General features: G+C 61.7%; 1 protein-coding gene across 6 annotated transcripts; it reads right to left on the bottom strand.

Moving 5' to 3' along the window:
* Positions 1-2957: 2957 nt before the first annotated feature.
* CA5A (carbonic anhydrase 5A) lies at positions 2958-26282 on the bottom strand. 6 transcript variants are annotated; one of them, XM_059153029.1, is made up of 8 exons: positions 26004-26273; positions 23122-23319; positions 12283-12401; positions 10546-10641; positions 10350-10412; positions 5995-6150; positions 3581-3679; positions 2958-3280 (listed from the first exon to the last, which is right to left on the bottom strand). In XM_059153029.1, the coding sequence occupies exons 1-8, from the start codon at positions 26158-26160 to the stop codon at positions 3227-3229; spliced, it is 942 nt and encodes a 313-aa protein (XP_059009012.1). In that variant the 5' UTR covers positions 26161-26273; the 3' UTR covers positions 2958-3226. The 6 variants fall into 6 exon arrangements, with proteins under 6 accessions (XP_059009012.1, XP_059009013.1, XP_059009015.1 ...); XM_059153030.1 differs by lacking the exon at positions 10546-10641; XM_059153031.1 differs by lacking the exons at positions 2958-3280; positions 3581-3679 and adding an exon at positions 5534-5662 and having other exon boundaries at positions 26004-26272.

Raw genomic sequence — 26282 nt, 5'->3', positions numbered from 1 at the left:
GGTCCTGGGATCGAGCCCCGCATCGGGCTCTCTGCTCAGCGGGGAGCCTGCTTCCTCCTCTCTCTCTCTCTGCCTGCCTCTCTGCCTACTTGTGATCTCCGTCTGTCAAATAAATAAATAAAATCTTTAAAAAAAAAACAAAAAAACAAAAAAAGACCTAGAGGCCGTTTCCCAGAAGTTCCACGGAGCTGGTGACAAGAGCTAAGAGCTAAACCGGGGTCTTGTCCCCCGCCACCGCAGCCGGGCACTTGGGGAGCTTTCTCAAACACCGTTCCGCAGAGCAAGGGAGCAGCAGACTTTGGGGGCGAGGGCTGGGCCCATGCGGTTGGACACGCAGTGGGGGTGAGAGTTGCTGACCAGGAAAGCAGCCCAGGGTCTGGGCGGGAAGGGCCCCCCAAGCTGTGACAGTTGCTGGTAGTGGCTCTGCTGGTCAGTAAACTCCTTTATAATTATGGGTGAGGTGACGGGGGACATCCGCTTAGAAGTGGAACAGAAACACGTCCGTTTCGGTGGGTTCCTTCTTCGATACCTATTTTGGCGGCTTCAGGCCAATGCTCTCCCACCCAGCATCACCCCCAAACTCAGCCCTCGTGAGAGTCAGAACAAGTTTATTTTCTGCCATTTCTGTTGCAATCAAATGACGTGACCAGTACACAGAGCCACCTCCCCTTGGAGGCACTGGTCACCTGCTGGCAGGGACCTTGTGATGCCCCCAGAGGCTGGAGTTGACAGCCCAGGTGGCCGCAGGTCCTGTCTGCGGGGCCTCAGAAGCCTCAGCTCTCAAGTGGGCAGCCAAGTAATATACCTCAGGTCCTGTTAGAAAGCTGCGCTGCCCAAGACAGCGGCCACCGGCTGGTCACGGGTGGCACTGAACTCAAGTCACAATTCTGTTCCTCAGTTGCACTTAACACATTTTAAGTGCTCAATAGCCCTCTGTGTCCAAGTGCTGCCGCAAAGGACAATGCAATTCTGGAACATCCCACCATCCCCGAGAGGGCTAGAGGGCAGCACAGTTCTAGAACATTCCACCGTCCCCGAGAGGGCTAGAGGGCAGCACAGTTCTAGAACATTCCACCGTCCCAGAAAGGGCTGGGGCCAGTGTAGTCTGGGACATTCTCAACATCCCTCCCTCCACCCCTGTGTTTCCCGCGCACCTTTCCCAATCTGTCCCCTCTCTACCTCCCGAGGACACCAGGCTCAGTGTGGTTTTGTGCACACAGCGTGGAGGGCTGAGTAATGGCCCAGGGTGTCCTTGTCTGAATCCCCAGGGCCTGTGGACATGTGACCTCACGTGACAGAGGGACTGTGACCATGGGATTAAGGATCTGGAGGTGAGGGGCCTGGACAGTGACAGTGGGCCCAGGGGAACCACAAGGCCCTCATGGGAGGGAGGTGCAGGGTCCAAGTCAGGGGGACGGTGTGGTGATGGAGGCAGAGGCTGGTGGCAGTGACGTGCTTGGAAGGTGGTCTTAGGAGGGGCCATGAGCCAAGGGACAGGGGTGCCTCCAGCCGTTGGGGAAGCCGGGAAAGTGCCAGGAGCCTCCAGTGGGAACCAGCCTGCCCACACCTTGACTGTTGTTCCTGGAGACCCGAACCTTCCTGTGCCCTCCAGACGGTAAGGCAACAAACACACTTGGTTGGAAGCCGCTGAGTTTGGGGCAACCTGTGTGGCCACTGCAGGACGCTTTCCCCGCGCGGAAGCCCGCCCTTACTCTAGGTTCCGGCTCGCGATGTTTCCCCAGAAGGCAGGGATATTTTTGGCCCGAACCAGGTTTTACACGATCCTCCCCGGCCGCCCTGCAGCGACGGGAGCCGCCCTCCCCCGCCCTGCACGACACTAACAGCCAGGCCCCCACCCATCAGCAGCACAGCCACGCTGCCGGGCCGGAGCTGTGTCCGCGGGCTCGGTGGGCGCCCCGGACGGCCCGTGGTGCAGCCTCTGGACCAGACCTTGTAACTGGACGGGTCCCGCAAGGGTGAGCTTTCCCAGTGAGCCCAGCCGGGGGTCCCGTCTCTGCAGTGGGGGCCAGAGCCTCCCATCGCCCAAGGCCGGACTGCACACTGCGGACATCCCACAGTGGCTGCGCCCCGTGGACACAGCACGGGGAGCTCTGAGATAGGAGAGAAATGAAAATCTCTGCGACCCAAGCCCCGCCCACATCACACCTTCTCTCTGATCCGAGGTCCTATTTGTGGACTGTACGGGCTCTGTTTTTTGTCTCCCCAAAATGAAGTGGACTTTTTTCTTTTCTTTTCTGTCTGTCTCTCTCTCTCTTTTTTTTTTTTTTTTTTTTTTTGCTGTATCTCTACGGATTCCGTATTTTCTGTGCGGGGACGGGGGCCGTGGCGGCGAGCTTGCCGCGTGTCTGTCCATCCCTGGGCTCCGAGCGCCCAGCAGAGACAGGCCGTCTCCGTGCTCTTGACATTTCCAGAGAAAAAGAGACCCCGAGGTTTTAAAACATAAACAAGTAATACCTCCTTACTTTAGGGGGGAGAAAGGCTACTTAGGGAAGGAAGAGGGAGGAAGCGTGCCAGGCTCTGTGCCGCGCCGCCCCCCACCGTGCAGCAGGCGGGAAGGTCACGCTGGGAGACGACACGAGGGCTTGCTCCGAGGAGGCCTGGCCACCACAGGGGAATATTTGTGACACTGGCCCTCACCGTCAGGACGTTCCTCAGCCGCACAGAGGAAGGAAGGTCTGACCCCGACTCTAAGATGGGTGAACGCTGGGGATGGGCCGCCGAGGGGAAGAAGCCAGACGCGGGAGCGCAGATACCGTACGGCTCCGCTTCTGCTTTACTCCAGCACCGTCGAAGTCCAGAGACAGACCCTGGCAGGGCGACTGCCACAGGCTGGACGCGGGAGGGGGCAAAGTTCCCACTCTGAAGTGGGTGCTGGGGCCAGGCAGTGGGGGCAGCTGCACAATGTTCTGAACGCAATAAGCACCACAGACCCGATGCCGTGTGTGTTTCACTATAATTTTTTAAAAAAGCAGAAGGACCATAGCTCAATGGCACGGGGTCCTGAGAGGCCACACCGGGAACCCCTGGGCCTCAAGCAGGGAACGCAGGCCACCTCCGGGGACCGGGCAGGCCTGGAAGCTGTGGTGGCCTGCCAGCTTCCCGGCAGAACCAGTGTGGGCTTCTAGCCTCCGGAGCTGGGAGGCAACGCACTGCCGTTGAGTCAGCCCACTGGTTTGTGGTCATACGTCATGGCTGCCCCAGGACATCAAGACATCCAGGAGTCTGGAGGCCGGGAAGATGCATGTGGGTTCCCATCCCTCTGCGTGTGGAGACACAGAGGGCGCCTGTCTGAGACAAGTTTGTGTGGACAGACAGAGGCCAGGCTGGCGGCCTGGGTCAGCCGTCAGCGGGGGCTCGCTTGGGCCCCGCCATGGGCCCCGAGCTACCCCGCGTGCCACATTTCTGTCCCCCACCCCCACTGAAGCTGCTTTGAAGTGGTTTCCTTTCCCTGCAGCTGAAGAGCACGAGGACTGGAACAACGATCTCTTTCTCTGTGTTTAGCGTCAGAGGCGACATCCGCTCAGATGCCCCCTTCCGCAGCCTGGAAGGAGGAACGGACCTTGCGGTTCATCAGGGGTTGAAGTGGACGGTAGTTGTCCACCATGGACCGCTCTTCTTCACCCAGCGCAGAAGACAGGAGCGTGCGGAAGGCGGCCAGCTGTAACGGAGAGCAGCCAGAGTGGGCGGGGTGCAGGTGCGGTGTGACCCAGCTCCCACGCAGCCCTCCTGCCCTGCGCACACACGCTCGGCACCCCACCCCCACCCCAACAAGCTGAATCAGAGATGGCTGCGCATGGCCAGCACGAGGTGGTGGAGGGGACAGAAGAGGCATCAAAACTTCCGCCTTGGTCTCCAACACCCTTGCCCTGGACAAGCCAGCTGCCATGTTGTGAGGACATCCAAGTGGCGCCTACGGGAGGTGCTGAGGCCCCCAGCCGCCAGCCAGAATCAGCGTGCCGGCCACCGAGATGCCACCTTGGCCACGAGCCTCCGGCCTGGCTCAAGCCTTCGGAGCCCCCCAGACACGTGACCACAAGGTCAGGAACGATCCCAAGCCAGAACCGCCCCACGTTCTGACCCCTGCAGCTCTGGGGGATGCCGGCGGTGACTGGGAGTCACCACACGGCCACAGGTACCGAACACGTGGAGCCCCGGTCAAGTGAGGACGTGTGGGAGGCGGCGACCACGGACTCGCATCTCGCTGGAGGAGCTGCCAGTCCACTTCCGGTCACCTCGTTTGTCCTCAGGGTGCGCCGAGGAGCTAGGTTCGATGGCCCAGGGAGCTGGGGGCTGTGTGTGCACAGCGACCGTGGGGGGAGCGAGCCGGCGGCTGCCCCAGAGTCGCGGAGGGCATGGAGGACATCGGCTCCCGGCGCTCAGCCCACGGCGCGCTGCACGGCTCGCTCAGGAAGCAGCGTCTCTCCACCGGCCCCCGGGGACAGTCCCACTCAGCACTGCTCTGTCATACGTGCCCCCGTCTTCAAAGGGTTAACTCCTGTTTGTCTCTCCCCCAGACGGCAGGGCAGCGCGGACACCGCCCTCAGTGTCCGTCACTGCTGCTGCTGCTACCCGAGTCCAACCCCTGCGGCCGCCGTCCTGGGCACTCGAGGGGGCTCACAACAGGTGCACTGAGTGACAGGACGAGGCTGGGTGGCCCGGGGCCATTTCTCGACCAGCGACCTCCTTGTGTCCCTAACAGTCCTGCTGTGGGAGAAGACGGGATCATTCCGCCTTCCAGGGCAAACAGCGACCTTCGGTGACTTTTGCCTGAGAGGATATTCGTGGCATCGTGAGGCCGGAGCCTCAGGAGGAAGACGCGCGATGGCGGTGGGGGGGGGGGAGGAAGGCCTGCCCTGCCCGGGGACGGTGGCCGCGGCGGCGAGCTCGCTGCGTGCGTGTCTGTCTTCCCCGGACTCTGAATGCCCAACGCAGACAGGCTGTCCCCGCACACTCGAGATTTCCAGAAAAAGGATACTCTAGGTTTTAAAAATGTAAGCAAGTGATCTCCTCCTACTTTGGCGGGCTGGGGCTGGGGGCACTCTTTGGAAAAGGAAGAAGAAGGGAATGAGAACCCCGCAAAGACCCTGGGGCAGCCAGCGTTGGCTTTCTGGTAAAGTCTGTTTGCGAGATCAGGGCTTTGCTCCGTGAGCTCGCGCTCCACTCCCCCCACCGCCCATGGACCTCAGCCACCGGGACCTGCCGTGGCCAGCGGGAGGGCAGCGTGTGGGGTTTGCCGGTCTTCTGCATTTCTGTCATGCGCCATGGACTCCGTTCTGGGTACCCCTGGTCCAAGGAGCAGGGACACACTGAGCCCGACCCAAACCACCAACACCCGCCATCCACAGAAAACCCACAGACCCACAAGCAGGAAAAAGAGATGCTTGTTAGGAGCCGTTGGGTTTTGGGGTGATTTGTTAAGTAGCATTATTGTAGTAGCAGCTGACTGACCTAATCATTCTGGAATCTTCTCTCAACGTATAGAACTTAGTACAGCCTGTGCGAGGGACCTCAGAAACCTCGACCGTTGTACCGTCCCACGTAGGGGGACAAACTCGGAAATCTCTTCTCCTCCAACGGCCCACCTTCTTCCACGGCTTTGCAAAAGTCACCGACATTCTCCTTCCTCGGTTAATCTGTTCACCTGCAAACACCCACGAGGTCCCGTGACGGGGACCCATATCCCGGGTCTAAGTCACTTCTGTTCTGGTAAAGTAGCCGTAGCCCGACACACACCAGAGCCAAGCCCCGACCCCGCGCGGCGGTCTGTCGTCAGGGAGACTCGCAGAGCCTGAATTCGAAGCCACCGAAACCAGACCGAGCCCGAGTGCGCCGGTCCGCCCAGCTCCTGTTTCCACAGGACCGTCCTCGCGTGGGGACATCCACACCGCGCCGGACGAGGAAACCCTGACCCTTGCTCGCAGCGTGTCCGCACGGCTTCAGTCCCGTCCCCACGCTGGTTCGGGCCCCGCTCACCTGGTCCTGAGCCACCTCGATGGGCCGCTTCTGGACGATCCAGGTGACCGACTCGCTGAGCGGAGGCGTGGTGAGCGAGCCCGGGTAGGTCCAGTAGTCCCGGCAGGCGGGCAGGAGGCAGGAGGGCTGGAAGGGGCCCACGGCGGCCTGCGCACCCTGCGGGACCAAGACCACGGGCGTCAGGTCTCAGGCAGCGACGGTGGCGGGGGCAGGGGGGCAGGCGGGAGGGGGACCGTGCCCCGTCTTCATCCGGGCGACAAGGCCTTCACGGGCTGAGCTCGTTCCTGGGATAAAGACCGCAAGGCCACGGCTGTCACCCGTGGAAGCAGGAAGACGTGACCGCCCTCGGCCCGGCAGGGACGCCCGCCCGTCACATACTTACAGGTTCCTTTTCCAGACACGCTCGCGTACCTCCGGTGTGAAAATGTGTCATTTTTGGAAACGGTGGTAAAATAACGCACGTAACATGAAACCGACCATCCTAACCACATGTAAGCCTATGGTCCTGTGGCTCCGAGCACGTCCGCGTATACGAACACCAGCACCACTTGACTCCAGGACGTTCCCATCTTCCCAGGCAAACTGTCCCCATTAGACTGGACCCGACTCCTCCTGGGGCCTCTGTGAGTGGGATGCGCACGGTGTCGGTCCTGCTGTGACGGGCTGACCTCGCTCGCCGGGGCAGGTGTCCGCACAGCCTTCCTAATAATCCGCTGCATGGACGGACCGCGTTTTGCTTCTCCGCTCATCCCCAAAGAGAGACTTGTGTTACTTGTCCCTCTGGGCTATTGTGGGTGATGCCCTTGGGAACATGTCAAGACCTTACTTTCGGTTACTGGGGGGACATATCCAGAAGTGGACGCACTCGGTCCCACGGTCATTCTGTATTCAAGTTTTTGAGGAACCACCAGACTGTTTCCCATCGTGGCTGCCCCAGAAAATACTACGCTTCCTGGACAGTTGGTCTCTTTGAAGCAGGCTGCCCTGACCTTTATGCCAGGATTCTCCTCTGGACGCTGGTCTCGACTGCTGAGCGTCGCTCCCTGGGCTGCAGCCAAGTGGGGGCTCACGTCAGCACCTCTCCTGCGTGGCAGGCTCTGGTCAGGATCCGTGTCTACTGGCTTTCCGGCCTTCATCAAAGGATCGGGGAAAGCCGCTGCTCTGTGCTCCGGAGGGCATGGATGGGGCAGGACCTTCATTCATTCGCCACAGCTATGTGGTGTGTGCCCTACTCTATGTTAGGCACGGGGTGGGTGCGGGGCAGGATCAGACAGGACAAACTACCCACGTTCACGGGACTCACCTTTTACTGGAGAAAAGCAGATCGCACACAAAGTAAAATATCAGGTTGTTCCCACCATGGTAAGCGGGATGGAGTGGGGCTCTGGGATCAGAAATGCCTGGGGGTAGGGCTGTGTGTTAAGAGGGATGGTCCTCAATGCCTCATAGAGAAGGAGAAGTTTGAGTAAAGACTTGGAGGGGGTGAAGGAGGAGGCCGGCGAGTTCCTGGGGGAAGGGCCTTCCGGGACGTGGGCAGAGGCAGTGCAAAGGCCCTGAGGCAGGGTGTGGCCTGAAGGGATTGTGGAATAACACAGAGGCCACCTGGCTGGAAGGAGTGAGTGAGAAACCAAAGCAGTAAAGAGGTGGGGGCCAGGGAGCCTGCAGGAGGGGACCCTCTTGCTTCTGCCCAGGACTAGGGGTCCCCTGAAGAAATCTGCCAACAGGGGCAGGAGTCCTGGGGCTGTGATCCGGAAGCCACTTAGCACAGTGCAGGACGAGGGAAGGGGAGCAGATGTAGGTTGTGTTCTCCAGCCGGAGGCTGCTGCTCAGTGTCGGAAGGATCTCTTGGGGTCCCTGGGGATGGCAGGCTCAGGGCAGTGGCCCCTACCGCTCTGCAAAGCCAGGGAGACAAAGGCCGAGGGGGCAGGCCTGGGACAACACCGCACTAGCCAGCACCGAGGTCCCGGACCTGCAGACTGGGCCCGGGGCGGGACTGTGGGAGGGTCCAGGCACGGAGCAGACGTGCTCGTCCCCAGGGAAGGAGGCCTCCCTGCTGGCCCAGCCCCTCCCCCTGCCTTCAGACACAGGAGTTGGGGCCCCAGAGGCCCGACTGTCCCCTAACTACCGACCCCCAGGTAGACACGCAGCCCTTAGGCGAGCGGCTGGCTGTGCGGTCGGGAGCCACGTCCCCCCACCCGCCCCCGCCCCCGCCCCCCCGCGCCAGTCCGCGCACCGTGGGACTCCTTGTCTCGCTACTGCCCTGCGAACAGCCGTATGGAAACATTCGCACAGCGCGGGACCCTCCCCTCCTAAGCTCCCCGTGCTCCGGCTCTCAGGGCGTTCGCAGATGGATGCCGGCAGCCATCCCCACGGTCAGCGCAGCACAGCCCCGCACTCAGAAACGAACCCCAGGCCTGCCCCCGCCTCCCCCATCCACCCTGGCCTGCCCCCGACCCGCTTTCCATCCCCTCGGGTTTGCCTGTCTCGGACACGCCCTACACAGAAAGAAATGCTCTGCGGCCTCGGGGGCCGGAATGTCACTGAGGGTCACGCCTTCGAGCTCCCGTGTGGGGTGGCGTGTCGGGACTCCCGGTCCCTGCGAGGCCGATGATGTCACCCTGCGTGCTCTGGTGACACTGCGAGGGAAGGGGGTCACAGGAGAACTTGGGACGAGACCCGAGAAGTGCCGGGGTGGGGAGTGCTGAGGCGAATCCATGCCCTCCCCTTGCCCCCCGCAGGCCACAAGGGCCAAGCTTCAGACCCGCTGCCCAACGGGTCTCTACTCTGCTGAAGAGGAGCGTAGGGTACGCAGAACTGACCTTCCCAAAGCCATGTCATTGGTGGCAGCGCCCAGACGCTGCTGGAGCCTGTCCCACCCCCGCGCTGGCTGTCCCTCCTTCCCGGGGCCGCGGGAGTGGGGGTAGGGGCGACAGCTGGAGGCGGGGGCTGCGGCGTCCACCCACCGCCGCTTTCCCACCAATTAGAACGTTGGGGGGATCCATGACGGCGTGTTTGTCAAGACCACAGAACGGTAGGCCACGGAGATGGAGTCTAACATGGCCCACGTGAAGAACGGCTCCAGGTGTTGGGGGCACCCGGCATGGGGCACAGAGAGGGGCCACTGAGTCTAACTGGGTCCCCAACCCCCAAACGTCCGTGAGGCCCAACGTCGAGCGTCAGGCCCAGAAGTGAGGCCCAGACGGTTCCCCCCGTCACCCTCGCTGACACCCCTTCTCCCGTGCGGCTTTCCCAGACGGCCGTGGGGGACCAGACGCGCCCCAGAGCTTCCGTGGAAGGAGAACAGACCCCAGAGTCAACAGCCCCTTGCGGCCAGGTCCTTCCCTTCCCACCGAGAGGTGGAGGCCACGCCGTGGGGGAGGCGGGCGCATGGGGAAGACAGCCTCGGTTGACTCTGGCTGCGCACCAGCGGGGAAGGGCTGCTCCCGGCACCTTGACCTCGGGAAGTTCCTGCACCTGCGGACGGGGCAGCAGGGGGGGATCTGGTCTTGGTCCCTCGGGGCCAGCCCCGAGGTCAACATCAAGGGGAACACACCGCCCACATCAAACAGACCCCGCGAAGCCGCCGAGGAAGGGCTGGCCCCCGGCTTTCATCTGGAGCCGCTCGGGCCATTGTTGCGACAGGTCCGGGCCCATCCGTCCCCATCCAGGGACCCCCGGGACTCCTTGTGTCCCGGAATTCTTTTGTTCGGTACCAAACAAACAAACGAACGACATCTCTTTGGAATTTCATGTCCTTTCTCAGCTGCTGCCGGAGAAAAGCCACATTGTTGTCAGCTGAGCTCCGAGCACCACCGAGGGGCTGCAGGGGAGCCGACGCGCTCGCTGGGCAAGCGGGCCGGCGGGGGCAGCTTGCTCCCTTCCCGCGGCCGCCCTGTTCTCCCGGGTGGCAGGTGGCATGCATGTGCGCACCCCTGGACGACGGTTGGGTATTTACTGCCGTCGGTTTTAAGACAGACATTATCCTGGTAGATGTCCTCAGTGCGGACAAGTGGAAAGATTCTTCCGAACTGATCCGTTGAAGGAAAAACGCTACGTAGTGGATAGTGCCCACGACAGGCGGACACGGCAGAAACCTTAAGACGCTGCCTGACAGGCTGGATTTTGGGAAGCTCAGACGGCGTCCAGCACCCCCTGTACTGAGGAGGGAGGGGCCCACGGGCGGCAGGGACTGAGCTCACTGGAGACACGCTGGAGGGAGCCCGGGGGTCCCAGCCGTAGGATGGGCCTCAGACCCGCCCGCGGCCAGACCCTTCCACCCAACCCATCTCTCGTCCTTGCGAACGAGCCATCCCTCTAGCGGACGCGCTCCTCCGGCGGTGCCGACCGCCCCTTACCTTAAGCTTTATTTCCGGCAAGACTCGCACCAGCTTCTGCAGCTCCTCGTGCCGGGCCCCCAGCTGCAGGGCACAGACGGGAACGGCCGCTGCAGAAGGAGGCGGGCGGGCGGGCGGGCGAGCCCACTCCCCACGCCCCACTGCACGGGCGGGGGTGCCCTGCTTCACGGTTGGGGGGGAGCCCGGACGAAGTTACCTTTACAAACACGCCTATCACGGCCACGCCGTTCTCCCCCACTACGGCGTCTGTGTAATTGCGGTATTTCACCGAGTTCCAGTGAACTAAGTGCAGCTGGAGGGGAGGAGAAACGCAGGACGTTGGTCCCGACGCAGCCAGACCGCAGCTGCTCCTCCTTCCCCGGCCGGACCCGGCGCCCATTGCTCCCTTTACCGGTTTGACTGGATTCAGGCGTGTGGCCTGTCTGGGGCTCCCCAGCGAGAACCGCAGAAAATAAGGGTTTGGGCGCTTCCGGGGGAGGGGAAGGGGGCTCGGCTTCACGGGGGGGACGTGGGACTTGGTGGCGGGAAGGTGTCCTCTCTCCCAGAAACCCGAGCGGGGCTGCCAGACCGGCTCCGGGACGCTCATTTAAATTTGAGTTTCGGATAAACGACCCCCGATTTTTAATGTGACCGAGGCCAGCCGAATTGCTCTTCTCCCCATGTCCGTCATTCTCTCTGGAACCTCACCGAGGCCCCTGTTTTCCGTCCCTCCTCGGGTTTTGCCGAGCCCAAACTCGGCATCGGGATTGGTCCGCCGGCCACGATTTAAATGAGCGGCAGAGGACGGGCGGGGGAAGAGGGGAAGCCTAGTGCCGGGGCCTGCCCTGGGTTCCGTGTGACGTCCTCCCGAGGCCGAGCTTGGTTCAGACCAAAGAAGGGGCCCGGGTGTCTACACAGAGGTCCTTCTACGGGATGAGAGCTGGGCTAGAATGGCCACCCAAGCTCCACGTCCACACCCACAGCCTGTCGTGGTCACCAAGACCCTCTCCATGCAGCTGCTCGGTTCCAGGGCTGGGGGGCCTTGCCAAGGGTGTGGGGTCCACGGGTACTCCAGTCGGGGCATTGGGCCTGGCTGCAGGCAGCTTCCTTCAGAGACCCCAGCTTCGAAGTGGATTTACCTTCGAAGCGCGGCGGGAAACGGACGCCCCCACATGGGCCAGAGGCCTGGCCAGAATGGGGCCGGCAGCCCCGGCTCGGCTCGCTCAGGGAGAGCCGCCGGCGGGCCCAGGTTCCGGTCTTGCTCCCTCTGCAGCGACCTCTTCTGTTAAAGCCTCGTTCGGGGGGTCGGTGGGTGGACGGAGGGACGGGAGTGTGGAAAAGGAGTGATCAAGTGAATGTGGCCGGTTGTTCACCATCGGATCTGGGCTGACGGCCTCACAGGGTCTCACTGAACAGTTCCTCCAGGGCCACTAAAATATGGGGGTGATTCCCTTGCTGCCCTGTCATAGCTACGAACACCAACTCCTAACATTTATCCCTACCGATTTTCCCTACAGAGTCCCATTTTGGAACGAGGCCAACGTCTCGTCCTTTCAAGAAGATGATCTCTGTTTGTAAGGATTTTCAGGTCTCCATCGAAGGCCCCAAGTGCCTCGAAGGACCGGAAGCTTCTAGTCCAGCACTGACCAGCACCCGGCACGTGGCAGAGGGAGCGACTCCTGAATCCCAGGGACCGACCTTGGCACGTCACAGAGCCGCTTAGAACCTCGGTCTCTCCTTCTGTTAGACTAAAGTGTGAATGGTACCCTGGTCTTAGGACAGCTGTGTGACTGAAGCGTAGGGCGACCCACTGCTCCGGTCTGAGCCCCCAGAGTCCCGTGTCCGGGGAATGCTCCCCTCCTGGGCAACCAAGCCGGCCGGTCACCCTCCGCCCTCCACACGAGGCCGGGACGGAGAAAGCAGCCACGTAGCTGCAGCCAGCACATCTACCAACCTCTGCTGGGTACACGCGGCCGTCCACCGTGTGCTCCGAGCCTCGCTCGTCCGTCGCTCCCCAGTGGAAGTGGAACTGCTTCAGCCTGTAGTGGTTTTCCAAGGGGCCGCCGCAGATCCCTGGAAAGGAGACCAGCGGGACTCGAGTGTTGGTGTGTCTCTGCGTTGGACTGGGTTTTGCGGGGAGCGCGTCTAACCACACGGGGGGGTCACACTCTGGAAAGACTGATGTCCTGCAGGAAGGACAAACCGAAAGGTGGGCCCCGTGGGAGGTGGGACTTGTCTGTGTTCACCTCGGTCCCTGTCCCCGGCCCCAGCGGGCAGAGCGCATGCAGAAGCCAGCGCTGCCACCAGGTGGCAGCAGGGACCCCATTCCCTGCGGGGCGGCCAGAAGCCGGAGGAAACCCTTTCCGAGACTCGCTGCAGTCCTAGAAGGTTTCCAGAATTTTCTTTAATCTAAAAAAATGATGTCTTTTGAATGAAAAAGGAGCAGCTGGAATTCCACCACCGAGGAATTCTGTAAACAAGTATATCCCGAGCGAAACGTTCACGAGAAGAAATTCTGAGACGGCTCACTGCCTTCCCCGTCAGCGCTGACCCGCAGGCGGCCCCCGCCCCATGGCGTCTCTCTATGACCAGCACTTACTGGTAGGCTCTCTTCTACGTCACCCTAAGTACCCGGCATGGCCTCCTGGAGAGCTGTCAGCAGTCAGGAGCGTCCGTGATGGGGACCCTGGCTCTCCAGCGTCCCGAGCCCAGGGTGAGGCTGAGAATCCCACAGGCACACCTGGCCTGGCCCTGGTCGCCCGTGGCTAGCAGATTTCCGTCAGTGCTGCTACCGACAGAATGAGGACTGCGATGTCCCTTGCTTTTAGCTGAGGGGAGCTCGGGGCCACGGGGCTGGGGGCCGGTCTGGAGCCCCGCACCCACCAGCAGACCCCAGGCCGGGGCACCCACACCGGCTCCTCTGTGTGACTACTGCTACTGACGGAGGCTGCTGGCTGGTGCGGTTTTCAGTCCTGTTTCGGCCATAAACGGTGTAAGTGAGGAGGGAGCACGTGGCTGGCTGAAGACAAAGCAAAAGCTGGCACCTTGCGCCCCTCTCCATCTGCTCCCCCTCAGTCATACGTGTGACATTCCTCAGGCAGCCCTGACTGCCCTGAACAATAAGCAAATAGTTCACTTGCAGAGCTCACAATCCTGCAAGACAGGAGTCTCCCTTGGCTTACAAATGTCCTAAATCTCACTAACAAAGACGATTGATAGCAGGATTAGGACATCCCACCAAAAAGTCTCCCAACTATCTTGGTGTTAATGGCTGGTCTAAAGACAACATTCATCCAGCCACAAGGGCAAGGCCTCCGGCAGGCCTGGGACATCCTGGCACCTTGTAGGCCCTCTTTAGCATATGAAAACTCCCTTCCCCTCACCTTCCCCAACCGCAGGGTACAAAACCTACCATCTCCCACAACCTTGGGCAGCAGCTCTTCCTGCCCACAGGTCCTGTGCCCGGTCTTTAATAAACCACCATTTTGCACCAAAGATGTCTCAAGAATTCTTTCTTGGTCATCGGCTCCGGACCTCAGCCCACCGAACCTCACCTAGGTTCTAGAACTTCATCATAAGGAGCAGAAAAGGCTGAATGGTAAAGTTGAAACCAGATTCAGTCCAGGATTCTGCTCGCCGCTTTACTCGAAAATGAGGGTTGTTGGTCTCGGGCCTCATCAGGTTCTCGTCTGGTCGCAGACTGCTACGGTTTCAGGAGGGGATCTACTCTCCTGGGCGCACACACGTGAGTTATACCTCCGTTATTAGAAATACACGGAGAGAAGCATATAAAAAACATCCTAAGTCCCAAAGCCTGAATCTCTCCGTGGCCACAGCATGAGAGCATGAAGGAGTCGCTCTGCGGTCCGGAAGGCCTCCCGGGGGCTTGGAATCACAAGGCTTTAATAGCGATTTTCTGTGGCTCAGATGACAAAGGGGGCTGATTTTTCTCCCCTGGAGGGGAGAGGAACTTGAGCCCACTGGCCTTTGCGGTTGTGTCACGCCGTAACTTAGCAGGAGAGGGCAGGCGGGCTGCTGGGCATCCCAGCAACAGGAGCTAGGACTTGAGCCCAGGTCCCACACCAAAACCCACCACACCTTTTCCACGCTGCCCTTCCAAGCAGAAAACACAGTCTCAGGAAATTACAGGACCCCGAAGCGGGGCCGTGGGAATCTTTCTGCTTGCTCGTGTCCGGCACCTTCTATCCGTGGTGTGATGGAGCTTCGTAGCACTGGCCAGCCAGAGACCTCATGCCCCCAGATGCACCCGTTCGCGACCGTGAGGCAAGCCTGGGGGTGAGTGTGCGGCTCGTCCCAGCAACTTCCCTGCAGGAGGTGCCCCGGGCAGTAACACGCTTACCCGCGCAGGCTGACCTCGTCTTTTCCAGAACCAGAGTGCCAGACGGCAGGAACGATGCCTAGGCCTGCCTGGGCCTGTGGCTTACCCCTGCCTCACCTTCACTGTCTGAGCCTCAGTCTCCCCCACCTGGGCAGTAAGCGCAGGTGGTTAAACGGAGGTGGCGGCGGCACAGTGCCGGGCCGAGGGCTGTCATGGCGATGACGCTGGGGACTCAACGGTCACCAAACCCGCACGGACTCATGTCATCTGTTAAAAAATATTCCCAGCCGGAAGGTTCTTGTGGTCCCTTCCTGCTCAAGCACCTTAGAATGCTCTGTAGGCTCACGTATAAGGTCCCTGAACGCATGATACTAACTGGACGCGCTTCGGTCCACCCTAGCTGGACACCTGCTAGAGCCCCGCCAACAGCGCCCTTGCGGAAGAATCTCCCAGGTTGTCCACACCCGAGCCGGGGGTGGGAAGCCGCGGGACAGGAGGGGCTTGTGGGTGCGCCTTCTACTCCTTCTTTGGTAGGTGGAGAGCTACAAGGTCAGGAGCCTTTTCCAAGGTCACCCCCCTGCACAGCACAGGACTGGAGCCCATGGACGTGGCCCCACGCTCTCCCCACCGTGAAGCTGCCCTCAGAACTCCTCGCCGACGCTGACGCAGTCTCCCAGCAGCCCGAGTCCTGCCCATCTGCTTCCGCAGGAGAATGAAGTGTGGAAGGCCGCCCTCTGGCCCCCGGGGCTCTGGCCCACCTCGGCAAAGAGGGTTCCCGTTTGCTGGGGCCTCTACCAATTTGTGGTAGAAAACCTCCCCCAGGACAGAACTGTGACGATCCCATCTCCGATCCCCATCCCGGGCACGTCCATCTGCGGTCCGCTGTCATTGCTGCGGCCCTGCTGGTGACCTCACAGGACCCCTTCCCGAGGACTCCTCTGTTCACGCCTCCTGCAGGCGCCTGGCCCAGCGCCGTGGTCTGTCTCCAGGGCAGGAGCAGACGTCAGCGGCGCTCCCGGGTGTGCGGTGGGCGCTGATCTCGCTGGCGAAGGCTCATGAACTTCTCTGCTCTCAGGAGCCAGGCCCGGGGGGGATCTCTTGGCACTGGGGGTGGTGACCAGCGGTCATTTAGGGGATCAAAGGCTGTTATTGGCCCCACTTTACAAGTGACTTAAAATCCACTTTGAGGGGCTCCTAGGGGGCTCAGTGGGTCAAGCGTCTGCCTTCGGCTCAGGTCATGATCCTGGGATGGAGCCCGGCATCGGGCTCCCTGCTCAGTGGGGAGCCTGCTTCTCCCTCTCCCACTCCCCCTGCTTGTTCTCTCTCTCTGTCAAATAAATAAGTAAACTCTTTAAAGAGAAAATTGGAAAAGCATCCACTTGGATGTGGGGAGGGCTTTAGTGCCTCACGCCTTACTTGCCCGCTCCTGTCCCTGAGAGTGACCCTCGGGGGGCTGCCCACATGTCAGGAGGGGGCCTTTCTCCCATGGCCAGTTGAGTGAGGGTCACGCAAGCACCCGGAGTCCTGGGCTGCGGGGTCGGGGTAGGGGTCCGAGAGCGAGAGCGGGGAGATGCAGCGGGGCGATGCAGCGGGGCGGGGCTGCCTCTCGGGGCTGCCTCTCGGCCCTCTCCGTGCTCCCTCTAGTGGAGGCAGCGCCTCCCGGGGCAGCTTTCCTGTCCGGTGAAGGGCAGTGCGTCACCCCAGGGGTAACTCAGCGGGCAGGGTGCCGCGCGCTCCCCAGGACCCTCTTTAAATCCTCCCTAGCCTGTTCCGATCCGATCTCTGCCTCCCAGAGGAGGGGACTGAGGGTCAGAGAGCTCAGGGGACGCGTTCGTGCTGATGTCAGACCTCACGGCTTCTCTCCCTCCTCTCTGCCACCCACCTCTGCCCCAGTGGGACCCTCACCCCACCTTCAGCAGTAACAGACCTCGACCTCGGGGCAGAGACGCAGTGCAGGCCCCGCCCCCACCGGAGACGGGCTGGCGTGTGGGGACGCCCCCGCCCGTGCCCTGCACTCCCCTTCGCAGGAGGACGGGGCCTGCACGGGACAGGCGCCTCAGCTCCCCGGCCTCAGGCTCTGCCCTGCGAGGCCGCAGCCCACCGGCTCCTTTGCCGTGCAGGGCCGGCCGCCAACCCGGCGCAGGGCGTGGAAACAGCCCTGGGCTGAGCGTCGGGTGAGGGTGTCCCTGTCCCTGAGTGGGAACAGTTTCCGATTCTTGGGGTACTTGGGAGGACGGAATGAGATAAAACCCGCACCCAGTCAGCACGCGGTTGGCCGACCCCGTCCGGCGGGGGTGACTGTGGCGACACCCTGAGGGGAGGGTCGCCCTGTGGGGCTGGGGCAAGGGGGCTCCCCAAGTCAGGCAGTGTGTGCGTGGGGAGGGGTGTCCGACGGTGGACGCTGCCTTTCCCGGGTTCCCCCCTCGCTGCCTCCCCTTCTGGGAAGCTCTCCGCCCTGCGGCCCCTGCGCCAGCCTCTCCTCCCTGGCCCTCAGCGCCACCTTCCCCCCATCTCTCGTTCCTTGGAAGGCCCCGCGGTCTCTGCCTCTGTTCTTCAGCAGCGCTGGCCTGGCCAGCACTAATCTCCAAGCACTCGTATCCCTCGCCCGCTGGAGACAGTGCTGGAACCTTCCGCGCCGACGGAAAATGTCTGGGCCTCCTCGTTGTGTTTGGCTCTGGGTTTCTGGCAGTACCTGTCGGAGGGACCCGGCCCGAGCGATCCCGGACTCTGCAGTGTTAATTCTCCACGTTGTACGTTCCCCACTCCCGAGGCGCTTCCTTCCGTCTGTCCAGGGGTTTGGCGGGGTGGGTTGTGGGCGCATCTCCCGTCGCCTGATTCTCAGCTTCTTCCTGCATGTGTTTTGGCGCAGTCTGTTGTTCAGGTGCTTTTTAAATTTTCTTTGCTCCTGGCAGTCCCCAATTTCCAGCGGAGGTGAGCGAAGGCAGGAGGTGTGGAAGTCGGGGTGGGGGGCTGGGAATCGAGCCTGGGACAGGGGAGTGGGGCCTGGGAACTCGAGTAGGAGAAGGAAAAGAGGAAACTGGGCTTTTGGGAGAATGACAAGTAAAGTAAAACCAGATTGGCCTGGGTGGACGTGAGCCACAGGGGGAGTTATCTAGTAATTTATATGGCCAGGGAGAGACACCCAGATAATTCTTTCGGTCTGTGGCTGGGCGGGTTGGGGGGGTGGGTCCTTTGAACCAGATTGAGAAGGTGGTGGAGAAGCCAAAAAGTGGGGGTCAGGGCCAGGTCACCACACAGGCCTGACTGCATCAGGCCCGGAAGTCGTGGGACTCTGAAAGCCCCCCTGCGTCCGGGGAGGGCCCTCAGGGTCGGCAGCAGCACGTCAGGCCCAGTGGCGAGAGTGTGGAGTGCGCCTCCCCGCCCCGACCACCCCCACTTCTGGGCACACAGCACCTGGCTCCCGGGCGGGCTCGTCCTCACTCACTTGCCGTGAGGGCTTCAGCGGCCACACTGGGCTTGGAGGATCAGCCCTGGGGCCGGAGCCACACAGCTGTGGGGGCGGAGGCCCGGCCTCCCCCAACCACTTGGGTGGAAGGGAACCAGAGCAGCGGGAGTCCGGGCGCTCGGCTTTGGGCGTCCCCAGCCTGGGAGGACCCCACCGCAGGGAGGCAGAGCCCACGGGGAGCTTCCCGACTTCCATTCTGTTCCTTCATTCCTTCAGGGGTCGTCGCCCCGCCACCGGGTCCCGCCACCCGACCCGGACACACCCAGGACTTCTCAGGATCTGAGCCCAGGAATGGCTCTCTCCTTGGCTCCCGCCAGCCTGAGCAGAGTTTCCGAAACCCCAAAAGATGTCGTGCCCTGTTCAGAGGATGCCGCCCTCGGGATCCGACTGTGCTGGGAGCTGGAAGCCGGCCGAGTGGGGGTGTTTACACCCGGGAAAGGGGCAAAGACTACAAAGGGTTTCCGGCCGCTCCCCAAGTCCTGGAAGGCCGGTCGCCGGACATCGACCGGTGTTTGCAGAGCCCGTTTGAAGGGTCAGGCCCATGTGGGAGTTTCCGCACACCGAGCTCTGACTGTCCCCTCTGGGCTCCGTCTGCCTCTGCCTCGCGCTGGGGCAGACAGCACCGGACGAGCTCCGGTCCCTGACACGTGTATCCTTCCCAATTCCTCTCTCTCACGCAGCCACTGTTTGGGGCCGTCTGGATCAGGGCTGCTGGGAACAAGGGCCAGAAGCATTCGTTAAACTGACCTAAGCAAAAAGGAGAGATTTATTGGTGCGGGGGCTGGTCCGCCTGAGGCACAGCTGCTTTGAGAGGCTCCAGCGGTGGTTTCGGCTTCTCTCCACCTCTTGGCTTTGCGCTCTCTGAAGACCAGGGGCCCCGGCGTGCAGCTGAGCGTGGCACATCCCCGGCAGGAAGGGATCCTCTTCCAGCATCTCCCAGGAGAATTCTGGCGCTCAGTGGTCTGACAGGAGTTGCACGCCCGCCCCTGGACGGATCCCTGAAGCAGAGGCGGCTGCGCGGACGGGCCATGCCCAAGTCGATGAACTATGCTCCGTGTGAAAATTCAAGAGGGGGAAACTCTTAACCCAGAGGAGGCTTGGATTTGTGATTTTAGGGATAATTATGATCTGTAATAGTGTTCTCTGCCAGCCTCATATCTGACCCTGATCTCCCAAAGGACACAGGAACGTCCAGAGTCCAAGACACCCATGCGGTGAGACGCCCTTACAACATCAGAGCAACAGATTCACCCTTGACCGGCACACACACGTCCCGAGAGTCGGGTGTGGGCTGCTGGTTGCTGGCTGAGGGATGGCAGTCCCAGTGTCCCGTTGGGGGGCATTCACTGGACATGGACTTGGCTGGGACCCTGAGCTGGCTGCTGGCTCTCTGGGGACCTGACCAGGAGCCCAGAACCTTCTCGCCAGGCGCTAACCTCTCCTTCCTTCACGCGGGGTCAGCTTCACGCCTGGTCTCTGTGGATGCTGGATACAGACTTCCCCCCAGAGGCTCGTGCTCCTAAAATTGCCTTCTTTGGAGGAGAGAGAATCCCGTCTCGAGGGCTCGGTGGCCTTCGGCCATGAGAATCTCTGAGCCGCATTTCTCTTAATCTGTGAAACGGGAGCAAACAGCCGTGGGAAGGAGCTCACGTTGGTACGAGCAAAGCACAGGCAAGGAGAAGGGGCCGGGGAAGGCGGACGTGGGGCGGGGACGCGAGCTTTCCACGCGCAGGAACGCGGCTCGCGCCGACCCTCCACACGCCGCTCTTCCCTCAGCCTGTGTCACCCCTTGAAGGCAGTGAGGACACTGAGCCTCTCCACTGTGGGTCTGTCGGGGCCACACTGTCCTTCACCCGAGGGAGGCGAGCCTTCCCCTTCCAGCAACGGCATCGCGGTGTCCGCGGGGACCCCCACTTCCCCCAGCGTCCCGGCGCTCTGGGTCTTGGGCACGCAGGTCAGCATTCCAGGGGCTCCCCTGACCGAGGGCGGCGTGAGTGCCTCGCTCAGCCGCCAGACCCTTTCCCTGGGAGTGGGAGCGACTCTGTCAAATCAGTGTCTCTTAGCACACGCAGAAGTCCAAGCCTTCACAGCTTTTCTATTTTGTGACTTAAAGGAAAATAAATCTGCTCTACAGGTATCAGAAAGACCCATAACTACGCATAATAATCCTAGAAGAGCGTGAGCTCTGTAGTAACTCGTCCCCAACAGCATCCGTTTTTCTCTAAGTCATTAGTATATTCCCGTGACTATTAAACACACAATGAAAGTTCAGGAACTGGGGTGCCTGGGGGCTCAGATGGTTAAGCTTCTGCCTTTGGCTTGGGTCATGATTCCGGGGTCTTGGGATCGAGTCCCACGTCGGGCTCCCAGCTCAGTGGGGAGCCTGCTTCTCCCTCTGCCTCTCTCTCTCTGTTGGTCATGAATAAATAAATAAAATCTTTGAAGGGCGCCTGGGTGGCTCAGTAGGTTAAGCCTCTGCCTTTGGCTCAGGTCATGATCTCAGGGTCCTGGGATCGAGCCCGGCATCAGTCTCTCTGCTCAGCGGGGAGCCTGCTTCCTCCTCTCTCTCTGCCTGCCTCTCTGCCTACTTGTGATCTCTGTCAAATAAATAAATAAAATCTTTTAAAAAAAGTTCAGGACCTATTACTACTCTTTTTTTTTTTTTTTTTTTGAGGGAGCGCGGTAGGGAAGCGGCCGAGGGTGAGAGAACCCCCAGCAGACTCGCCGCTGAGCGGTAGCCAGAGAGCCTGGAGCAGGCAGCTCGAGCTCCGGACCCTGAGATCGGGACCTGGGCTGGGATAAAGAGCTGACGCGCCGCCGGTCGAGCCGCCCAGGCCGCCCCAGGACCTGGGATTCTTCATTCAGTCTTTTAAAGTTGCTGCATAAAATTTTTAAAAAATGATCCAAAGCCCATTAAACCTGAAAGTCCGATTTTAGTTTGCTCCTTGGGAATTTGAGCTTGGCACAGACCGACACGGGCCGGAAGACAAGCCGGCACACGGAGCAGACAGGGTCGTGCCCCCGGCCGGCTGCCGTGCTCGCGGGGCTCCCGGCACGCGGCCTGCCCCTTCTCCTTCAGCCCGTCTCGTGCCTCCAGAAGTGCCTCCCTGCAAGTGTCGGCCGGCGCTGGCATTCTGGTCCCCGGCACTCAGCAAGCCATGTGCCATGCAGGAAGCATCACGGGGGTCCCCGCAAGCAGCTCCAGGCACACAGGCCACCGCTCCCTTCTTGCCTGGAGGAGCAGAGGGGTCACCTGGAAAGGTGGGCCCCGCTGTCTGAGAAGCGCCTCGCAGGGCCCGGCCCAGGCCATTCCTGTGCATCCAGCTGGGCCTCCGCCCGTCGTCCAGCCCCTCCCCAGCAAGGCTGGTGTGCGGCCTACGTGTGGTTCCGGGGGCCCGATGTGGGCGCTGTGCAGGCTCAGGCGTCTCCCGGGTTGAGTGACCCAGAATCTCGAGGCGTCCAAGCCCAGGTGTGGCGACAGAGCCAGGACACAGGGCGGGGCGGACCTGCCCCTGACTTTGGTGGAGGCACGCTGGGGCCTGTGTTCGGAGATGCCACATCGGCTCCACGGTCCTGCTGCGGACCACGGAGGAAGCAGCCAGAGCAGGTGGTGGCAGCCCACCTTGGGAGCTGGTCCATGCGACGCTGTGCGAGGCCGAGTGCTTCCCTGCGGCGGTCTCACTTGTCCCCCGACAGCCGTGGAGGTGGGCGCGCTGCTCTCCAGCCCCAGGGGAAGAACTGGGGGCTCGCTCGCTTCGCTAACTCCCCGCTCGGGTTCACCTATCAGCGGGCTGAGTGCCCACGACGCTTCCTATGAAACAGTCGTCCTGCCCTCGCACGGCTCACGTCCTCGCCGGGCAGTGGGTCCCAGAGTCCGATGACGGGGCTTGCGGCAGCGGATGGGCGGAGGGCTGGCCCAGCGAGGACCTGGGACTGAGTGGTGTTTGGGGGTCCCCAGGTGCGGAGGCTCCCTGGAAGCCCTCCCAGGACGCCGCACACAGCTGCCCACGGGGCTGGGGTAATCACGGGGAAATGACACAACTAGTCTCGGAGAGAACTCGACCCCCCTCGGGGCCTCTCTGCGGAGTCACGGGGGACATGTGGACCACCCCCTGCCCAGTAACGAGCTGTGATGTCACGTGTGAAGTAATGCCCTCTGGGGACGCCCAGAAGACCCTCGGTGGGATGGTCTCACGGAGGATGCCTCTGCCATTGTGTTGTGGACGCCGATCCCCGCTCCCAGAAAAAGGACAGACGCTCGGCCTGCGCAGGGCTCAGGGGGTATCGGCATGTGCTGAGGGAACCCCAGACGCAGTCCAGCAGCAGCCCAGATACAAATGCCTTCCCAGCCCCGACAGAGCCCCTGTCCTACCCCCGGCATGCTGGGGAGCCCGTGAGGGCAGGGTCCACACGAAGCCCTTGGCGGGGTGCTGAGATCGGCAGGCGGTTGGAGACTCCTGGGGCCGCCCTCAGGGCCTCCCTGTCTCCCCGCCCCAGCCCTCCCCTCCCCTGCTACAGTGCCCTGCGCTCCTCCCCGCCATCCCCCCCCCGCCCCCCCCCCCCCCCCCCGCCGCCCAGCAGCCGGCGTCCGTGAGACAAAAGCCGGCGAGGGTACCAGGCCTCGTCGTCGGCACGATTTTCTTCTACCTCTGCCTTTAGGCTCCAGGGCCGCTTCCCCTCTCCCCCCCGCCCGGACCTGCCCATTATTGCTGTGATGTGCCATGTTCTATGTCTCTATGGGCCTCTCCTTTCTTCCTGACCGGCCCCTGGAATGTCCGGCGAACGTCAGGGGTGGGCATCCTAACCCTGACCCTGAGCACCGTCTCCCCGTCCGGCAACGCTGAGACACCTCTGCTCCTTGCCCCCCAAACACTGTGCATAAGCAAAGCCTCGGGCCCCTTCCCCGCCCAGCATAGCGCCGCTCTCGGGCTGGGACAGGAGAAGAGGAAGGTCCCCCAACCCCACCTCCTCCCCTGCTCCAGGCTCACCTGATTCCTCGGCCGAGTCGTCGAATTCCACCTGGAAGAAGTAGCCGGTGTTCCAGACGTGCAGGCAGCTGGCCGCGGCGTACGACACCCTGAGGGGCTGCAGCTGCGGGTCGTAGACGCTGTCCCTCCAGCGGATGTTGACAGGGGACTGCCGGGTGCCTCCGGGCACAGAGGCCGGGCCCTTCCAGAGGGGGTGCCCTGGGGCGGAGAGAAGGAAGGGCAGGCCTTGCTGAGACCTCGGAATTATTAACCCCACAGGGGAGGCAGTGACCCTTACAGATGAGGCCCTAGGGGGGACAGCCATCTGGAACTGGACCGACATGGAGCCCAGAGGCCACCGGGCCACCCAACAGCTCTGCCCACATGTGTGGTGCCTGCGATCCATCTCTGCTCTGACCATCTGTCAGCACTGACTTCCTGGCGCTGCACTGGTCTGGTTTTGATTCACGGTCATGGTCACAACAAGTCCGTGCCCGCCCACTGGGCAGAGCCGTGGCCATCTGCCGTGCGGGCCACCTTGGGGCCTAGGAACCAGGGTTCACCAGACCTTGGAGACCCAGCCTGGTCTCCGCCAGCCTCCTGCTCACCACGGACACGTGGAGGACGACAACCTAGACTTTTGTCCCAGCTGTGTCCTGCTGTAACTCAGTGTTGCAGCAGCAGCCCGGGGTTGTCCATGGTTGGTTCTCTCCTCAAAGGCCCCTGAGCCGGCACAGGTCCTGACTGCGTCATGTCCATGCGTCACGAGGTTCACAACCCCGTGAACCTCCCTGGTTTCCGTCCCTTCGACAGGGAGGCTGGCGTGGAGCTGGGCTGCACGCAGACCTCGCCGGCGGCTGGACGTCACAGATGTGGCCCACATGTGACCTGCGTCTCTCCGGAGACCGACAAAGGTGTCTGGTTGGGAGGAAGCCGAAGATTCTCCCTCTGCCCCATAGTCGGTCACCTCTGGGCCCTGAGAGCCCAATGTCCCTCACGGTGCCTACGTCATCGACTCCGTGCCCTCCGGCTTTGCGGGTGCTGGATCGTCTCCCGTCCCCGCTGGAAGGGGAGTGTGGTGCAGTCGTTTTGAGAGAGAACCTGCTGCCCGTGGCTTCACTACAAGTCTACGTGACAGCTGTTCCGCTCTGTGAGAAGTCGTGTTGTTTATCTCGAACTGGGTCAGTGTGAACTTGCCGTGGACGTGTGTTTAGGAGTGTCTGTAACGTTCGACGCCGTTTGCGCTTTTGCGCACCTGCCGGGGGGCCTGGAGCGGATCCTTGCAGAGAAGGGAGACCCCAAGTTTGTTTGGGAACAAACTTGTTTTTTGTCCCCCGGGGAAATGCGCTGCAAACCCCAGTACACAAAACACTAGACCGGAAGCGTCAGTGACCGAGGAAGCCCCGTCTCCGTTTGGCAGGACGTACTCGCGCATCGTGGACTCTGGAGTAAAACCTTGGACGCCTGGAAGTAGCCCAGAGGCCAGGGTGTGGGCGGACTTAGATGGAACGTCACTGGGTCCTACATGCATGTGTGAGGACATGTGAGAATGTGGTTGGTAGTAGTTAAAAATTGGGTGCCACCTGAGGTCCCCCAACAGGGTGGCACGGGGCCAGCATCAGCAAGGTGCCCGGCGCGGTTCTGAGCCCCGCACGCCCGACCTCAGGTCTGCGTCCAACAGCTCTGCGAGAGAAGTGCTGGGATGGCCCACCTCTTACAGGCCACGCGACCGGGGCTCAGAGAGGTTAAGAGGCTGCCGAGGGGCACACAGCCGGATTCAGGTCTAGGTGGCCTGATGCCCTTCCCGGTCGAAGCACGTAGTAGAGCGGGGCTGGGTGCCGACGGGCAATGGTGCAGGTGTCCCCGGAGGAGACTGGAGGAAGCCAAGGGGCTGACCAACGTGCACAGAGGGGTCACTTTTTGTTTTTTTGAGAAGTCTTGTGAACGTGCAGACCCGTTCTAGGAGCACCGAGGAAGGCACCAGAAGGCTGAGCTCTCAAGGAGACGGAGCAGTGGCCTCTGGGACTTGGGGTTGGAGGGGGCGCAGGTGGGAGGGCCTTCCTGTACCGTTTGAAATTTACAGGTGGGTCTAGGGCGGGGCACCGGGGTCTTCATTTCCGGCAAGTTCCCAGGGGGTGACGCCACTGCCTGTCCGGGGACCCGCTCTGAGTGAGTCTCCGTCATGTTCACTGAGAGCCTGGTGTGTGGCAGGCTTTCTACACCTGTCGTGCGGTCTTCACGTAGCCCCGTGCGACGCTTAGTCTGCCCTCTCACAGGCGTGGGGACTGGGGCTCAGCGCAGCCTCTGTCCCCGCTCTCACCTCTGCCAGTCACTTGTCCCGAGCGCCCACACTCGGGAGCCTCTGGCTCCGAAGCCCTTTCAACTGTCCAACTCGGAAAGCGCTGGTATTTCAGAAGTGACCTTCGGCAGTGACCTTACCGCTAGCTCTTTTTTTTTTTTTTTTCTTGACGGGGGTTGGGGGGGATATCTGAGACCCAGAAAGGGAGCGGCATGAGTCCAAGGTCCCAGGGCGTTAAGGACGGGTGCCTCCAGGGTGCAGCCGACGGAAGCTGACTGTGGACCGAGCGGGTTCCATGATCTGTTTACGGTGTTGTTGTCGAAAACGGTCTCTGCCAGATGGGTTTTGGAGTGGGGGTGGGGCTGGATGTTCCTAACAACAGCTCAATTTGGGGGGCGCTTCCTACCTGTCTTCTTCTGAGACTCTCACCCTCTTGATCGCCCCAGGGAGCTGCGGTGAAGGGAACTGCCCAAGGTCGCCCATAGGAGAGGAGACTGCGAACCTGAGCCCGAGCGGTCCGGTCCGACGGCCTCCCGCTCTGGAAGACACCACAGCATCAGCCGAACGTCAGGCCGCATCCGGGGAAACCCCAGGATCTACTTACAAGCGTCGCTCCGGTTCCTCTGTGCGCAGGGACCCTGGGAGCAGCATCGCTCTGGCCTTCGCGGATGATCGCGGGGGGCCCCCCACAGCTGCGTGACCGAGGCGGAGAAACCAGAGGCGTTCCGAAGGCTCCTGCCCAATACCAGGGTCCCTAGCATACTGGGTCTGCTCTCCCACGGACCCCAGTAAAAAGAGGTGATTCTCCTACTCTCTGGGCTTGCTCGGATCAGGACAGCCGTGTGATGGGGTCGGCCCACGTCTTTGTGTAGAAACTCACCCA

This window comes from Mustela lutreola, chromosome 16 (assembly GCF_030435805.1).
Source record: "Mustela lutreola isolate mMusLut2 chromosome 16, mMusLut2.pri, whole genome shotgun sequence".
Lineage (NCBI taxonomy): Eukaryota > Metazoa > Chordata > Mammalia > Carnivora > Mustelidae > Mustela > Mustela lutreola.
The sequence above is the reverse complement of the archived record's forward strand: the minus strand, read 5'-3'. Positions and strand labels throughout refer to the sequence as shown.

Coding starts and splice junctions, on each gene's coding strand:
- CA5A (XM_059153027.1), bottom strand. CDS start 26,160: ATGCTAGGGACCCTGGTATTGGGCAGGAGCCTTCGGAACGCCTCTGGT. Junction 23,320..26,003: donor GAGGAACCGGAGCGACGCTT/GTAAGTAGATCC, acceptor TCTCCGCCCCAG/GGCACCCCCTCTGGAAGGGC. Junction 9,469..10,349: donor TGCCGGAAATAAAGCTTAAG/GTAAGGGGCGGT, acceptor CCCCGTCCGCAG/GTGCAGGAACTTCCCGAGGT.